The 19,173-nt window shown below is 36.7% G+C and overlaps 1 protein-coding gene and 2 non-coding genes across 5 annotated transcripts; all 3 read right to left on the bottom strand.

The window, feature by feature from the left end:
• Positions 1-190: 190 nt before the first annotated feature.
• Positions 191-279, bottom strand: LOC114914172 (small nucleolar RNA snoR14). The gene has a single exon (XR_003800792.1). It is a non-coding gene; the product is annotated as a small nucleolar RNA snoR14 (small nucleolar RNA).
• Positions 280-413: 134 nt separating this feature from the next.
• LOC114914169 (small nucleolar RNA U61) lies at positions 414-500 on the bottom strand. The gene has a single exon (XR_003800789.1). It is a non-coding gene; the product is annotated as a small nucleolar RNA U61 (small nucleolar RNA).
• Positions 501-3,575: 3,075 nt separating this feature from the next.
• On the bottom strand, positions 3,576-9,618 carry LOC105043840 (ribose-phosphate pyrophosphokinase 1). 3 transcript variants are annotated; one of them, XM_010921557.4, is made up of 8 exons: positions 9,261-9,616; positions 8,922-9,089; positions 7,213-7,461; positions 6,806-6,949; positions 6,490-6,657; positions 5,141-5,210; positions 4,691-4,772; positions 3,576-3,917 (listed from the first exon to the last, which is right to left on the bottom strand). In XM_010921557.4, the coding sequence occupies exons 1-8, from the start codon at positions 9,378-9,380 to the stop codon at positions 3,737-3,739; spliced, it is 1,182 nt and encodes a 393-aa protein (XP_010919859.2). In that variant the 5' UTR covers positions 9,381-9,616; the 3' UTR covers positions 3,576-3,736. The 3 variants fall into 3 exon arrangements, with proteins under 3 accessions (XP_010919859.2, XP_010919860.2, XP_010919861.2); XM_010921558.4 differs by lacking the exon at positions 6,490-6,657 and having other exon boundaries at positions 9,261-9,618; XM_010921559.4 differs by lacking the exon at positions 5,141-5,210 and having other exon boundaries at positions 9,261-9,617.
• Positions 9,619-19,173: the final 9,555 nt, after the last annotated feature.

Here is a 19,173-nt window from a genome sequence, read left to right as displayed (position 1 = left end):
ATTAGCCCAAAGCACTTCTATCGATAGAAACATGGGCAAGATTACACTTACGCTTTAATTTCCAAGACCCAGGAAATTCTGCAAGAAAAATATTTAATTTCTACATTTGCAGCAAACAAAAATCCTTGAAGCAAAAAATAGAATATTCATCTCATCTATTTCGAAAATTAGAAAGGAAAAATTTTGGGAAGTGATCGGAACCTGTCGGGATTTCATGACTAACATCATGTTTTTTACTATCAGTGGATTGACAGACCATGAATTTCTTCGTCACTTCAACCCCCCAAATAACAACCATATTCATTCAAAAATTCTTAGATTAAAATCATCGGCAAAGCAAAAACCACGAGTAATAGATTAGCTTTACAAAATAAGGAAAATTTATCAAGAAAAAAAAAAAAAAAAACACTGATAGGCTCAGAACTTCTTAGAGGGTTGTGTTGCCATCACCGATGGACGCATCCATCTCCGGTACACGAGATCACATATCATCATCGCCTTTTATATAAGAGAAAAAGGAAAAAGAAAAAAAAAATAAACAGCACGACGAGAGAGAAAGAATATGAGAGCACAAAGAAGAATAAATTCTTTGATGAGACTGGAGGAGCGGACGCAGAGGAGGTGTGTGCCAGACTTTTTCTTCTGTGTTTATAGGAAGTAAAGGGTATGAAACTGAAACCCTAGCTTTTGTACATCTGGGAATGCCTTGGGGATCTAGAATGATTGCATCCAGACCGTTGATTTGGACCTGGACGTGGAAGAGGTCAATCTGGTGCTAGATTTTTCGTTACATGGAATTGGGTTAGCCACTGGTCCACCCTCTCGGCTCGCTTCAGTTCGGTTGGGTTCGACCGGGCTGGGTTAGGATCGGTAATTGAATTCTTGTATTAAAGAAGCATGAAGGCTATGGTAATATCGTTAGACGTGCCTGTAGAGCGGGAATAAATCCTAATATTAGCAATATGTATGTAAATATCAATTTTTGAGACATAAATCTGTAAAAAATAATTATATATGCGCTAAAAAATATGAATATTTTTTTTTTTTTTTTTTTTTTTTTGTGGTGAAATAATGGGAAAAGCCACCACAAACATTCTTTCATAAGTTGTTTTTTTCTCATTACAACAGAATCTGCTACTGGTTACCAAAAAAAAAAAAATTAAAATATCTTAGCTAGAAATGCATGGACAATTTTAATTATAACTTGAATCAAAAGAATACTTATGATGGCCATTTCTATTTTGTGTGCCAATCAAGGTTGTCAAAAAGCAAAAAAACACGCTTAAGATGATAGAAGCCCAACATTGAATATAATATTCATATCTTTCAAAACATCATCGAATCTAAATACCATTTTTCATAATACACATTTTAAACAAGAAGTAGCAGGAATAAACCAATTGAGATCCTAAAATGGCTTGAAAGTTCAAATATGATAACAAGACACCACTTTCTGGAAGACGTTTATATTTTTTTTAAAACAAAATATAAATAAAAGGTAAATTACAGAACATTTTAGGATAACCTTTATTTATAAGTGCTAGAAGAGACCAAAATGCCTTCCAAAATAAAAACAACCAAATCCCAAAAAAAAAACACACAAAAGACAAACAAACAAAGGAAAGGGAAAAGTCGGAGAACATTGAAGATTCGTGAGCTGCTTACCGCAAAAAACACCCTCTTGCCTTATCTCTAGTGCTCAACTGGGTGCTGCTTTAGTAAAATTGCATGGGTCTAGGATTGTTGAGGTGCTCATTGGTCTTCTTCCCTTGCCAAGCACCTAGGCAAGCACTCATAATACATCTTTCTAATTACAAAAAAATACATGTTATTGTTTGCAAACCATCCACGTAATGATTTATATCATTATGTGAATAGCCTACATGTTTTAGAAGGGCTAATTTAAAGTTCATTTGAGAATTTATATATAGTTTCTTGCAAGGCGCAACTACATAGAGGTGGCAAAAAATATTACAAGACCAGCGAGGCACTTACTGTTAATTATTCATTCCACATGTTTCCTAATAGCGATCAAAGAATGGTTTTACAGTCACTATGTTAAACTACAAAGTAAAAAGCATGGACCTACATAGAATAAAATGTCACAAGTATAAAAAATGTTGTCATTTTTCCGATACATACGTTTCCAACTTTTCACATAGTGATAACAGAATGATTTTGTGGACAGTGTACAGGAGTGTAGCTTTGGAGAATAGTTGGACGTTTGAAGTACCTTGGTGGGGACAATCAATGGGAGTAGACTGGATGAATCACCCTGCAACTCAAGAGTCTTTTAGAACCTTTTCTATGGAGTCATTTTTGCAAGTTTTTAAATATGCATGGTCTGCAACATCCATTCTCCAAACCAATCCAAGTCCTAGATATATGAGAAGGTTAAGGTTTTCATATGGCTACTCCTAAAGATACGACTCCACCCTGGTAATCTATTGGCAAAGAAGGGATTGCCAATTAGCTATGGAAATGTGATGTGTGGAGCCTAAGAAGAGTTTGTTAATCATCTATCATGTAATTGTGCTTTTATCAAAGGTATCTGATCTGCAATATTTGCATCATTGGATGTGACCTTTCTATAATCACATTTCCCAAAATGGTCATCTCCTCAGATCGGATGACCGGCCAAATCTAGGATCATACTTTCTAGACTCTTCCAGATCGGCTGTAGCCGACCCTTACTTACATTGGCCATACCCAAGGATTCGGTCAGCCGAGGCCGAGGTGGAATTCTATAACGTTAGGGGTCTGGGGGCATTCCAAGCCAGCTCCATTTTTCTGGATGAAATAGAGGAAAAAAGCATGTATCAGCGAGGAATCACCGTGTCTGGGATCAGCTTTTTGAGGAATCATCTGTTTATTAACACCCTGCAAAACTATAAAAGGCAGGAATTGTGGCATATTTGAGAGAATTCTTCATTACATGTTTTCATCAACTATAAATGTTTAGCATCATGAACATGCGGTTTATTTTGAAGAGTACTACACTTCATATGTATCCATATAGTAGACCAGAAATATTTTCGAGTCACCATATGGAAATATAAAAAGTGGAAAAGGAGTCCCTTTTTCCAACTTTATCATCAGAAACATAAGCTAGTTATAATCACCAACAAGGAAAAAAAATTTGAAGGGTAAACTCAAAGAACTTGGTTTGTTATAATCGATGTATGCCCACGTTTGTCTTTCATCACAATATGTTCCAGTGAACTATTAGCCAAATGGAGAGCGTGAACCTATTCACATGGCACATGAATGAATTCCATATTAAATCATAGTGCACAGATACCCATGCAATGGTGGACATAGAAATACTAGATTTACCCAACAAAGTTGAAAACCTCATAAAAATCAACATAGTTCATGTACATTTCCACCATGAAAGAGATGATAGATGATTAACGTGGTTATGGTTTGCAGTCATATCCACCATAACAATCAGCAGACGGAAACAGACAGCCAGTGCTTCTGACTTTAAGAATTCAACTGTGTTAGTCTATGGTAAGTAACAACACCCATCAGGTAAACAGATCATAGGAACATTCTAGGCAGAAATGCAGAAATTTGAAGAAACTAGAAAAGGTAACAGCATTTAGTCCAACATGCTGAAAGTCCAGTAGAATGAATTCCGTGAATAAAAGAGAACAAAGACAGAATTTACAGGGCTTCTGAAACACATACAAAAGATAAAAAAGAACAAAAAAATGATTTCTCTATAATCCTGTCACTGGAAGATGCTACTGACAGAACTATCATCATGGACACGCCAAATTGTCTCACCTAAAAGATTTGCAACTGAAAGAACTGTCAGCTGAGGGAAACTTTGTTGCTCTAATACTGGAATAGTATTTGTGATGATAACTTCTTGAAATAGGCCACTCGATAACCTCTTGATTGCAGGAGGGCTACAAGAAAAAGAAACATGTCAATATATTGATAAACCATACATAATTGGTGCACATTCAGCATTCAAGACACAACAGAATCAAGAGCAGATGAACATATAGCAAAACACAAACAAAAGAAACACATAGAAGGTAATATTAATACAGAAAGCATATTGAGACATTCATATCCTCATAATATGCCAACAGTCCCCCCCCCAAAGGGACTTCAATAGGATAATCATGCAATTAACAGGGCTGAAGTCTCCATTCTATGTATAAGAAATGTTAGTCTCCATTCTATGTATTAGAAATGTTACTATGCTCTGGTTCCGATAGTGAACAACCTAAGTCAATTATCTCTATTACCAATGTAATCATATGAATTTCTTTCAAGGATGAAGCTTGGTAACCACAACAAGATGCAACACAGGCAAGCACAATTGTAGAAGAGGGAGGAATTTATAGCAAGTTATTATCGCAAAGTGAACTGCTGAGATGCTTAATGGCTTAAGTTAAGAAGACATGGGAAAGTAAAAGAAAAGAGAAAGATGGCGACAATGATGAGAGATATTAGCCCAATCTCAGATTGTGATGAAAGCATGTCTTAATAATTCAAATACAGAGTTCGTTTAAGCTATGAGATTATCAGAAGCAGGTACAAGGTGGTGCATGACTAAGAAGGAAGATTAGCATTTGTACCATGAGAAGTTTTTGATTTACATGTGTAATACATTAGTTTTACAATCTTTAAAATCAAAATTCAAGTGCTCTTTCAAAAGGAAAAGGGATACCTAAAAACAGCATGGGTGCAGCAAGCATAGACTTCTCTTGCTCCCTCTCGATGTAATAAAGCTGCACCTTTTGCAATTGTTCCTGAATCAATCAATAAAATAGTGATTAAGATTTCCACTTTGTAAGACAGTAGATTAAGGATACCAAAACCATCTAACTAAAATTTCTGAAGTTTGTAACAACCAATAAAGAATTCATAAAAAACATCTCTTTGGCACATCATTGTGTCAACAGACCAAATATCAGGAGGATCAACAGCTAACAAGTTTTGAAGACAAAATTTGCCACTTAAAGCACTAATCTTTATTTTATTGTAAGTTATTGGAGCATTTAACAGCATAGTGCAACTAAGCTGCAGCAAGCAAAAAAAAAACCATCTTTCCGGGCATTCAAAGTGTATTTGTGCACCAGTGAAGAAGCATGATTTTAGTAATTAATAGCTGACTCACCCGCAGTATCAATCATATCATCCAACATGACAGCCACTTTACCCTTAACATCCCCAATCAGATTTGTTACCTGTACAGGTAACAATTTCATGTTTTGTTACAGCACAGATTGAAAGAAAATTGCATTTATTATGTTAAAAACAATGAATACACACATAATAAAACTTAAACAACAACAGATCCATGATAACACATATAGTTGAATCAATAACTGGATCCATTTGAATCTAGGATATGATAAAAAATTTGAATGAGTCAAACTTCATATCTGGATTGTTTTATCCAACTTATCATAGAATGCCAAAACAACCATTCTTACTTTTTATAAGAGAAGAGATCTTAATTACACCGCCACTTATTTCCATACATCAAAGAAACCTTCTTTGAAGTTTGATCTCATGACTTTTCATTATAAAGTAATCATTTCAGCAAACACTTGCACATAAAGAAACTTCTTTTAGGAACAAAGTTTGAAATATGTAAAGTTTTAGGTTCAGACTTTTGGAGTATGCAAAAAATGCTTGATACACAGCCTGCTTATTTCGTGAAGTATGTATGGCTTATCATTGCCCCCAAGCAAACAAGAGAGAGTATAGGTGGTTTTTCCTCTTTTTCTTTTTTTTTTTTTTGTGTGTGTGTGTGTTTGGTGGGGGCGGAGGGGGAATGTGTTTTACCTTTGATTGTGATTTCTACTAATTAATATATGTGTGTGCAAGCATGTGTGCATGTAAATAGTATATCAGAAACAAGGATAATAGACAATCCAAATGATTTTCCACATTTGATCAAATCATGAGAATTAAGAAGCAACAGTTCCACACGTCTATTATCATAAAGCTATCCGATTCCCACATATCTAAAAGTGCAAAAATGTGGAAACAATCTTGGGCAACTTAACTTCCAGTCCCCAATTTGCTAGCCATTTAACTAGCAGGGCTTGTTGACCAAAAATTTGATCCCTATTAAACTTTAAAACCATAACTTTTATGTAAAACAAGGCATAAAGTGAATAGAAAACAAGCATCAGCGTGCATAGAACAGGCACAACTGAGCACCAAAGCACCAGTGTGCATAAAAATACACACCAGGACTAAATAAAACATGATGAAACCTTAATCATTACATGGCGGTCAAACCATGGGACAGAATTAACACTCCAAATAATTTTTTGCATAAATAACTGTGTATATGTTGGGTATACATTGTCAAGAGGTGCATCTTGTGCCAAGTTTGCTTGAGTACAGTTCAGACTGATAACTAATGTAAGCATGAAATACAATCATTTAAACTTGAATAAATCAACATCATAGTTATTAAAAGTTTACTCTAGCTGAACCTAATCATATCACCTCAGCATCATTGTGTCTATGGCGCCTCTTATCTACAATAGCTAGAGGTGCATCTGATAACTTCTTGGCGAAAGCACGTGCCCTTGCTACACCTCCAACATCTGGAGAGACCACTACCAAATCGTTTGAACAAATTGTCTTGCTGGCCAGGTAATCAAGGATAGCAGGCTGGACAGGTATCAAATGAACAAGCGTACATAGGCAATTAGATACAAGTTGCACGTACGATTCTCATCTAAACAAACTGTGGGGGCTCAATATATGTGAGACATCATATCAATTTGTATGAAATAAATGCAGAATTAGGGGCACCTACTTGACCATACACATGATCTACTGGAATATCAAAGTATCCCATTGACTGCCCAGAATGAAGATCACATGCAAGTACACGGTTTGCACCTGCTTCTGTAATTAAGTTTGCAACAAGTTTGGCTGCAATGGATTCGCGTCCTTGAGTCTGAGAAGACAGATAGATAGCATGACAAAAATGTTAATTTGCTAATGCTCATATGGCTCCGCAACTGTGGAGAAATTTTATAGCACAAATATCCAGGGAAAATAAAATGAATTTGTAATTAATATAAGTTGCAACAGAAGTTCAAAGAAGTAATGATATGATAAATTTCAGTCTTAATAACATTTTATTGGTACCAAGAATGGCATTAACTGTTTCTAGATGAAGGTAACAAACTTGCCAAGTACATAAAGGCAAGTACTGACCTTTCTATCAGCTCTAGCATAACCAAAATATGGTATAACTGCAGTGATGTTTCTTGCAGATGCTCTGCGGCACGCGTCAATCATTATCAAAAGTTCCATAAGATTCTCATTTGCTGGAGGACATGTTGGCTGGATTAAAAACACATCACATCCCCTCACACTCTCTTGCAGCTGCACATAGATTTCACCATCAGCAAACCACTTTATCTTAATCTTCCCGAGTTCCAGGCCCAAGTAGTTTGCAATTTCCTACAAGAAAGAAGAAAATGTCATTAGTCATTACCTAAATTTTTTTTCTAGTAAGAAGCCTTTAAATATTGGATTGCAGTGCAAAGGAAAACTTATGCAGTTAAAGAATAACAAAATTAATTTTTTTTTAAAAAAAATCTGTTGAAAAGAGTCACAAAATTTGGTTATAGCCTGAGTTCAAATATTTAGAAGCAAGTTTGATACCTAAGACTGCAGAAAATAGATAGCCCATTTCAAGAAGAGAATAATATTTAATAAGAGTGCATGTCAATTGCAGCAATCTCAATCTAGCAATCCAACAAAACCTCTATCATGCTAGCTTCTGTTGACAACTTAATTTCAAAAGAAATCACATCTAAAACCAGCACGGAATGTCATGTGCAAAAAGCTGGCAGAACAGCAAAATTATAATATCAAAGGGACAAAACAACAAATGAACCAATCAAAACACTAAATTGACAAAGACAAGACTCAGCATGATCTAAACTAGCATCTTCCATCCACAAACTTGCAGTCCTTTATCCACACCTTTGACAAGTTTCGAAAGTTCATTGATCTCCATCAATACATATAGTAGGATGAAAGGATTTTTTTTTTTTAGCAAAAAAAAAAAAAAAAAGACTGTGTTGAAAAAGAGTCCATGCATGGAGGCACAAGAATTGCAACAATAAAAATGCAAAGAATTGATTGAGATGCTAAAATCATGGGAAATTAAGATCAACAGAAGAATCATAAAAAATCTGGTTTAGATAAGTGTTAAAGGTCCAATAAATAAGAGGAAATGATAATATTATGTAGATGAAATCTCTGAGTGCAGAACTTGCATGAGCAAGAAGATACTGTCCTTATTAGTTACAAGGGGATATCTAGCGAAGAAGGATCTGCAAATCACCTCTGGTTTCCCGTTGCTAATGGCGATAGTGTGTTCTTTAAGAGGATATAACAGAGTGCATTTACATTCAGCACATGCAAGGAATTTGCACCATACAGAGTACACAAAGTGCAACTTTAAATGGGAATATGGCAGGAAATTAAAAAAAAAAAAAAACCTTGCTAGGGTCCGGTACCCAGATATATGGCCAGGTAGTCAACGACAGCTAAATCAGGATAAAATGGACCAAATGAATTACATCATTTATTCATGCACCTGCTAAATTATTTCCAGTGCTGGTTGTTGAACACCATTTTAATGTATGTTTTTTTGTTAAAAAAATATAATGTTCATCGAAGAGATGACCACCGGAGACAACACAAGAAGGTACCGGAACAGAAGCATAGGACTATAGTAGATGTCTGCCAGAATAACATATGAAGATTAGTTCTTTTAAAATTTATGACCGTCTAAACGTGGAATAATTAGAGAACAATATGGTTTTGAAGACGAACCTTCAGGATTGTGTGATTCTAATGAAATCAACCATCTATCAAGAAAACAGGCACCAAGAACCAGAGTAATTCACCTGAGCTAGCGCGGGATTCGCAGTACCGGAGAAGATGCGCAGCCTCGTGTCAGGTTCCCTACCCCTCTGTTGCATGGGCGGCCCCGTCAATAATCCCGGGTCACGGATAACCGGAATGCACGGCGCCGCTCCATTGCTCGATTTCAGCGGCCCGATCATCTTGCACGTCTACATTCCACACCAATACAATCAACACCAAAAATCAAACCTTATTTCAAGAAACACAACAACCGAAGCCAATCAGAAGCATAGCATCTGTGGAGGATTAAAGAAACAAGCTTTCATATAATCATTTTTTTTTAAAAAAAGAAAGAAATCGAATGTACTAGGGGCACGGACCGCAGGGCTACGAGGGGAGCCGAAACGGCATCGAGAGGGCCCAACGAGGACGGAAGCCCGAGAGATTGGGGAAGGGCCAGAGGCCGAGATAGAGGACGAGAACAGCACCATTGACGCCATCTTGCTCGCTCCCTCTCAAGCCAAGGCCAGTGCGAAATCTTGAATTGGGGAAGCTGGGGTTTCGTGTTCTCTTTATTCTGCCGTGGAGTTCGCGGGCTCTTTTGCTTTGGCAGCGACCGTCACTTTTGCGCCCTCAGCGAGCCACGAAGGAAACAACGATCGGGAAATCCTCGACGAAACGAATGGCAGCGCGACCTCATCCGGGCAGAGATCGCGATTAGCCGCGAGTCCTCGGCGCCTCGTTTTGAACTGGGAGAAGAAAGCGTTCTGGTTGTTTCTTTCTTGCGCAAGAATGATGGATCTTATTTCGCGATGTTTACCGTTGGATCTCTCCAGACACATCTCTCAAAGCAACCGGGAACGCTTCACTAATCCGTCCACACAGATCTCGAGGGGATCATTCTCGATCCAACGGTGGATTCGCGCAAAGGAAGGGCTGTTCTTATTTCAGGCGAAAGATACAACCCTGCCCAAGAAAAGGGAAAGCGGCAAGCAAGGCGGACTCGATCTCGTAGTTCGCGGAGGTATGGCTCGCATCGTGAAGCGAGACCTTCGTGCGTGATCCAAATAACACGGCAGGAACCAGAAAGATGGATGGTTCGTGGCAGCTCCGGCCGGGTCCAAGAAAGCCGGGCTAGATGTAGTCTCTGCCGCTGGACATGTAATGGACCTAACCCTATAACTGAAGTTTGGCAAATGTAGGTATTGATCGAGCTTGATGTTTCTTGGGATGCCACTTGAAGATATTTTTCTGGTGGATTATGCCTTCATTGATGTGGTAGTGCATGGCTGGATGAGGTTGAAGCGTGTGCTGGTGTCCAAGTGCATGACTGCAACCAACTATATACAGCAGCATTGACACAAAAACAGAAAGATACATGCATGACTTGAGCAAATGAGATATTGCCACAGATTAATCTGCAAGTGAATGTTATTCTCTGATCTAGAATATAGGTTAGGTAGCACTATAAATGGTCTCAAATCAAGAGGCAATATCATTGTTTGTTTAAATTACTACACCAAGATTTGAATTACCAGTCTCACATCGGCTAATAAAAGAATTCTACATTGGTTTATAAATATTTACATCAATTTTTACATATGGCAATAGATTGAATATAAATCAAGTCAGCTAATATACATATCTGTCTCGTAATTAAAAACTTAACATTTATATTTATCCATACTTATCTCGAGTCAGATCAAATAGAGATGCGAATTAAGTTAGATCGAACAAATAAGAGGAGCCGGATCAGATCGGATAAAAAATTCACATGTAAATATTATAAATTAATCATAAGTTTAAAAGAGGATTTATATTAAGATTATATTAGAAAGGTGAGGTATATCATTATTCATGTTTGATCCAAACCTACTTCAAATTTTTTTTTTAGATTTTATATCCTCCTTGAGTTTTAATCTAGTCAAATAAATCTGTCCCATTCAAACCAGATTGGATTGGATATCTGACGAATTGATAAAGTTTACCACCCCTATCAATTCTACAACTCATAACTTCAAACTTTAGGACTATGAGTATGAGTCTACCACCGGCAATATCAAAGCCAGGATAATGAGATACAAGGGTCAATTATTGTCATTGTTTAAAAATAACACACCGTCCAAATAAATTTTATATAAAATATGATTTGATCTTAGGTTTCGGAAATTCAATTGAGGCCCAAACTTCCACAGCTTTGGTTGGGCGAAACAATGCATGAGTCTTGCTCCTCAAGCATGGTTAGAGATGAAGGTACTGCCGTAATTGTCTTAGACCAATGTGGGACTACTTAGAGTAAGCAATCTTAAATCATATATTCCTATTTTGATCCTATTGCATTTGCAAGAACAATTTTACCATCCACATGCAGATGTACATACTTGCTAAAAATTTTATATTTGGAATGATTTAATTATAATTGAATCCTAAAAATCCAAAATAGCTGATTTGCAATTTTCGAATTCCTTTTTTTATTAAATCAAAATTTTCACTCAAAGTCCATGAACCTTGGAATGCATTCTACTATAGAAGTCTTGGAAAATTTTAAGCTTTTAATTAGAGAAATCTAATTAAAATTACTACAAAAATGTTGAAACATTATAGCAGATGAAAGGAGCAGCCATGGTCAAGGGAAAAAAATAGAGCATCCTAGGAGCACGGATATAATTCTCCAGCCTGGTTATTCTCTTTCCTATGCCCCATCGATTGAGGCACCGTCCAGCGTGGGAGATAGTACCCGGGAAGGGGACATTTTTTAGGAATAAGAGGAAAGATGGAATATTTCAGGAACAAAAGCATACATGTTTTCAAATCAAGATTTTTTTTTTAAATAATATATTTTTAATAAAATATTTTGAAAATATCGTGGTTCACAAAGTATTTTCAAAACTATGTGGGAGGGCACGTCAGATAAATTCATAGGTTCAACCCATGAATTTTGAGCCACATAATAAATTTTGGGTTAAATCCATAAATTCAAAAATTCGTGGCTTGAGCTTCCGATTTTTTTTTTTTAATTCGTGATCCCAAGTTACGTTTTTCTTCCTAACCCCCGATGATCTGCCAGTCCCTCCTCCCCCAAGCCGTTCCCCCTCTTCCACCATCCGGTCCCCCCTCCCCCATGCTGTCCCGCATTGCTCCCCTCCCCCCGACAATGGTCGCGCCCCCTGGGCCCCGCCCCTCCTCCACATCCCTCCCCCCGCCTGCCTTTGTGTTTCCACCCTTGGATCGCACCCAGACCCCCCCGCCCCCGCTACTCCCCTCCCCTCCAACAAAGTCGCGCTCCCTGGGCCTCGCCCCCCTCCACGGTCCCCCGACTGCCATTGTGTCGTCACCTTCGGATCACGTCGCCTGAACCACTTCTCCCCCCGACCCCACCCCTCCCCTCCCCTCCCCTCCTTTTCTTTCCGATGCTCGGATCGCGGTCCCCAACCCCCACCACCACCCCCTCCCCCCAACCCCGGTCAGTCCCCATGCTACTCTCCTTCTCTCCCACCGTGGGGTCCCCCTCACCCCCTACCCCACACCCCCGCTTTTCCATCTCTCCGGTCATCTTCTGATCAACAGGCCACTCCTCATCTTCGGCTGCTCCTTCTGTTGGATTCTGGCCTGACTGCCTTTCGCCAATCAGATCATCGGTGTTCCCATCATCCTGGTAAATTTTTTTATATCATTATCTATTTTTTTGAATTGTTACGAGTAAAAAAACTAAAATTAATAATTATAAATTTTTTTAAGTATGTAAAATTTTATAATATTGTAAAAAATTGTGGAGTCACATAATTTGTTTAAGTGAATTGTTATTAGAATATTTTATTTTAATTACTGACCTTGAGCCATGTAGTTTACTTTATTTTACATTTAATTGGTAATTTTATGTAGAGCATGCTAAAATTATTATATTTGTTATGTATGTAGTGATGGAAGAAAATATCACGGTCTTATGCTACATAAATGGTTCTATAGTTTATGGATCAAATGACATTGAATATATTGATCATCCTCAAAGGGCAATTAGAATTAAACCTGAAATTAAATTTGAAGAGTTGAAGAATAAATTATGCAAAGTCTTTCATGTAGACAAAAGCAAAAATAGATTCACGATAATATATAGATATCCACAAGTTGTGCAGTCGATATTATTAAAGTATGAACCGATTCCGATTAATAAAGATAAAGATATTAAAATAATCTTTTCAATGGTTAGTTCGCACCTATATTTATCGGGTGCAGAGTTGTATCTAGAAGTATGGCCTATTAAAGCTGAACAGGATGAATATAAAGTAGTCGATAAGGATATAAGAACTCAGGGCATTGAACAGATCAGTCCATTTAGAATAACTCAGGACACTGAACAGATTGATCCATCTAGAACAACTCAGGGCATTGATTATGTACCAGGGATTCAAAGTTTCAGATATGCAGAGGATCAGTTCCCTATAGTGGATCTTGATGTAGCAGGTGTCACTATCAGACAATCATCAATTTATACACCTACCGATGATATGGTGCATATAGATAATCAGCTATTTGAGGAAGATGACATACGAAGTGGAGATGAGATGAACTTTCATCCTCAGCAAACTGGTACTTCTACTAATATAGAGTGCCGACCTATGGAAAAGCACCCAAATTCGTAGAGCGGTGGTGTCCAGAAATCCATACATTTCATCTGCCACTTGGTGAGTGCACTATCATTTTAGAAGACGTCAGTATTCAGTTGAGTTTACTAGTTGATGGTCTTCCAATGATAGGTAGCACACATCAGGACTGCATCAGATCTGTTTTGACTTGTTAGGTGTTGTCCCACCTGTTGATAAACTCAAAATTGCCGATTGAATCTTACATGGTTGGGACAGCAGTTTTTCGAGCTACCACTAGATGCAGACATTATAGCCATACAACGTTATACTAGGGCATATATTCTGTAACTGATGGAGGGGTGTTTATATATAGATAAATCAAATAACATGATGCATATAATGTTTTTGCCACTACTTGCCAATTTTTAGGCTGCAGGACACTATAGCTGGGGTAGTACAGGCTTAGTATGGTTGTATAGAGAGCTTTGTAGGGCAAGTAAATAGATGCACATGATATTTGGGACCTTTGATTTTACTTCAGGTGTGGGCCTAGGATAGGTTTCCATCTATAGCTCTTGTAGATTACTTCACCTCCTATAGATCCTATTATGGATTTGGCAGGTGAAGGTGCATTACCAGTGGTCCTCTAACCATGAGGTATGTAATTGTATGTGCCATTATAATGTCCAAACTCCAAGTTTTTGTATTTGAAGTATACTTGTATGTACCATTATAATTTTATCATGTAGGTGGAGAGATGCTTTTGAGGTGACGGAGGCTTCCACCCATATTTTACTAAGTTATCGGCATCATCTTGATCGTCTCGTATTTGAGCAGGTATAAACATAATTGATTTACATTATTTGGATAATCTCTTGGAACGACTATGTTCATATTACTTATACTTAACCCTGTGGATGAAAAGGTTGTATAGTAGCCATATACTCTTTGGTCTTAGCAGGTCTACCAGATTATTATTTTAGTGGGCAGCATATATGGTGGTGTCGAGTGATACTTCTATGTTTTTTTATTATCGAGTGGCACTATCCGATAGAGTGATGCGCTAGTTCAGATAATGAAAGATTATTTAGAGATTTGTGATACGGATTCCAGACTTCATCATATTATCTTCGAGGGCGAGCTGATCATGATGGGGAAGAATTCATCAGCAGTGGGTTGCATTTTGATAGAGTCGACAAGATTATATTGTAATAGTCCGCGGTCGACGGTATGATGGACTATTATGATAACTACATGGAGTAGTATCATCGCATTACATGTCGATTCATTTGTCATGGTGGAGTGATGATTGACTTTTGATAAGATTTCATATTTTATTTTTTATTTTTATGATAACACAGATTTATTTGCCTACTGCTCATCCTATGTTTGTGTCAGAGTGAGTCTGACGAGGATTCATCATTTGGCTCTCCAGACTCCTTATCCACATCCGGATAGCTCATCAGGATATTGTACTTCATGCCTCCATGCCATTCGACAACATGCTCGTATCACCACCGATATCCAGATCATGCCGTGGCGCTGCAGAGTCACTGCTTCACGTTTCATGCATCCCTCATCATCAGGAGCGCCTGCATTGCATAGAGGAGGTACAGACAATATTGCTCATCATCATTTTCAATCTCGGATCTTCCATCATTCAGTTTATATATACCCTCGTCATGGTATAAAAATTTGATAGGTCGCGATGTTTCATTAGACACCGTAATTATCAAATTAATTCTAACTTTATAAAAATTAAAAATACATAGAAAATAGTGAGTCGGGTCGAATTCACAGAAAGGCAATACTTTGATTAAAAATTTTTGATTTTATAAAAAAATAAAATTTTGAAAAAAATATTTTAAGTTGAAAAATAAAAATTAAAAATATAAAAAATAAGTCGATATTAAAATCTACTATTTGGATCCTAGCTTCTACTTGCAATAAAAATAAATAACAGAAATATAAAGTGCATAAAATAAATTGGTACTAAGATCTACTAACTAGATTCTAGCATCTACTTACAAAATAAATAAATAAATAAATAATAAAAATTTAAAATATAAAAAAATAAATTTATATTAATTAAAATTAAAATTAATTATAAAAAATTAAAAAAATAATAAAATAAAATAAAACTGTAACAAAGATCTGAAGTTGATCAGTACAGCCTCGTCGGAAAATGGTTGACGACCTCTCTTTCTTCCTTCATACTCCGTAGAACAAACTGACTTCTCTTCTTCTCCCCTTGGATCTCTAAACCTCTCTAATTTTTTTTTATTTTTTTTAATTTTAATTTTTTTATTTATTTATTTTCAGACCTCCTATTTATAGGTAATTTTTCATCTTTTTCTAGTAGCAAAAGAATCCTAAAATCCTTAAAATCATATTATATCCGTATCTCAATTTTCTGGCCGTCGGATCTTCATTGGACCACCCAGATCACCCCAAAGAACGTTGATTAAATCCTTCTTTCGATTGGGATCCACCGCAGCCATTAGATCAGACGTTTGATGTGTTTTCGATCGTTGGATCGCGCTCAAATTCCCTTCTTCTGGTTAGTTTTTAGCCGGCAACGAACAGCAGCCATTGGATCTCTTTCGGAATTAATTTGGACCGTCGGATCGTGCATTTGAAGTGGGCCACCATCGCTGGATATGGGATAATATGATTTCAACCATTCGATTGCATATCTGGATTAATCTCCACCATCCGATCGTGCAAATTTCTTCCATCCACCTGTAAATTGCATTAAAGATCGTGTACTGCTCCTGTGGACTACATCCTTGAGTCTGTGGATCGAGCGATCGATTCACCATGCACCGAAGGCTATAAAAATTATTTTTTTAGATATTTTGGCTTGATTTTGCTTCGATTTTGTGTCTGAAAAAGTGAAAAAAAAATATGCGTTAAATTACTCATTAATTCTTCATTATTTTGATGCTTAAATTGTTCAATTAAATTGGTATCTATTTTTCACAAATATGCTCTAATTCATATTTTTTAAAATTATTTATTTTTATAAAAAAATTTAATTTATTTATGAAATTAAATTTTTTAAAAGATGTTAGCATCATAAAATATCAAAAATAAATATAAAAATATATGACTTGTCACCCATGTATATGCATGATAATATGATCTAGTTTCAGTCCATAGAGAAGACTGCAGCACATTTTGAGTATGCAGTGATCGAGTACGAGGGATCGAGTGAGAGTCTGATAGAGTATCGTACTGAGTCACATGAGGGTCCGACTGAGGGTTCGGGCAAGCATTGTATCGAGGAGCATGACGGTCCAACTGAGAGTCCGAACGAGCATCGTACTGAGGAGGGACTGAGTGAGGCTCCACTAATGAGTCGTCGAGTGCAATCTGCAAAGAAGAAGCGAAGACCGTCTTGTGGCACATGATGTATATATTTTTATATTTTTTCATGCTTCTAGGACATATGGATTTATGGATTTATAATATCACACATGTTTTACTTAATACATTTTGGCATGCCAAAGGAGATTTATGGATTTATCTAAGCAAAAAACATTTAACAAGAAATTTATGGTTCTCATAATTTGACAAAAAAATTAAAAAAAATTAAAAAAATTGAACTGACCCAATAATCGACCGCTAGATCCTGCGGTTGACCGCATTAGCATATTTTGCGTGCCATAGTGGTCGGCCTGTCTGCCATTGTGGTCGATTGGACAGGCCAACCTGGGTTGATCGATCGGCTCAGTGTGCAGCGGTCGATCGAAATTATCAGACAGTCGACCACATGCAAAGGGAATTAGGCTCCTGGTCGATCGGCCTGAGCTACCTAGCTCGATCGGTTGGCTCGGTGGGCAACGATCGATCGAAAGTCTCAGGCGGTCGATCGCAATGGCACGGCTTGCGTGCCATAATGGTCGACTGGCTTGAGGTTTCGGGCTCGATCGATTGGCTTGGTGGGCCTCGATCGATCGGTTTCCTCAAGTGGTCGACCATCCTGACCAATTTTTAATATATTTTTTAAATTATAAATTTTTTTACTCAATTTTTTTATAATTATTGATTGGACACTATTGCATTCTTGGTTTAGGATATTCTTGGACACTAATTATTGATTAACCACTTTGCTGCCAAAATCATATCTTAAATTTCACATAATTTTGATCAGATTATAAAATTTTTATCTAAAATGACGACAACAAAAGAAAGCTACATATGCTTACATCAAACCGAAATATATTTATCTAAAAAATAAATAAAAAAAATGACAGATCTTCAGATGAACCTCACATGCTGCAACCAATCGCTAAAGTTTAATCATCCGAAGTAGGGTTCTGTGGTGGTAGAGAAATTGACGATAAAAATATGGTACGAACTGATCGAATCATCCAAATTTCTGATCCAATCGGACACCCATTTTTGTGCAAATCTCTCATCCAGCCAAGCATCCATATGTGCAAATCTCTCGTTAACAGATATCTCTAATGCATCTATGCGAGCAGATAATGCATGCTGATCGGATGACTGTTGATCAGACTGTGTAGTATGTGTATGCTGCTCTCTATCGGTAGTCTGACCACCTCCTTTACCGTCATGTTCTTCTTCATCTACTGTAGACATACGCATCCATACCCATCATGAAATGTATACCCATAAGCCTCAGAGATGCATAATTGTAAATATCACTACATTTAACCTTGATAACTTTATCATCAGCCGTGATGTGGACATCAAATACCTCAAATATAGCAGTCAGAACAACTCCATATGGCAAGATGATTTTTGAACTTTGAAAATATTCATTCATATAAAATATCATTAAATAGGACAAATTAACTCTATCACCTAAAAGAATCATTCTGAGGAGATAAACATCTAAATATGATACATGTTCTCTATGACCTCTTCTGGATAGAAAATTAAACGTAAAAATGTAATGGATTAACCTAGTTTCAAGTGGTAATAGATTTGCATCAGATTTAGCAGTCGTACTTATATTATCCTCAAAAACAGTTCTAACACAGAAAGCATAGTCTAATACTGGATGATTCCCAACAGTACTATTATTGAAAAATCTATCACCATCTGATGGAATATCCAAAATTTGATCTAAAACTTCACAGTCAAATTCGATCACTTATCCTTTAACATACGATGAAATGGAACAAGACTTACTATTAGAACTAAAATTACTATAAAAATAGTAAACCAGAATAGGATACGTTGGCTTGTTGAGCGTAATCATAGATAGCCAACCCATCCTTTCAAATAAAAATTTAATATAAAAATTACTAAAACTATTTAAATCAACTATTCTACCTCCTACAATTTTTTTTCAAAAAAATTTGATTGAAATTTTTCACTACACTCACTATTTAGAAAAAAAGATTCTTTATACCTACGAGATGATTTTCTTTCTCTATTCGAGTTCTCTTTCCTTTCGACAAAACTCCATTTTTTTTGAAGCCATAATCAATTTTAAGAAGGGGATCAGAATTTGTGGACTAAATGCACTAATACAAGAAATTTTTGAAAATCTCAATGAGTAGAAAGGGTTGGTGGTGGATTTAAAGAGAATGAAATTATAGGTTGGACCCACGATTTCTTTAATTTATGGGTTGAACCCAAGAATTTATGTAACTGTAAACTATTTCAAAAAAAATTATGGGTTAAACTCATGAATACAAAAATTCGTGGGTTCAACCCACGAATTTTATTCAAA

Source organism: Elaeis guineensis, chromosome 4 (genome assembly GCF_000442705.2).
Source record: "Elaeis guineensis isolate ETL-2024a chromosome 4, EG11, whole genome shotgun sequence".
Taxonomy (NCBI): Eukaryota; Viridiplantae; Streptophyta; class Magnoliopsida; order Arecales; family Arecaceae; genus Elaeis; species Elaeis guineensis.
This window is presented reverse-complemented; position numbering and strand designations above follow the sequence as displayed.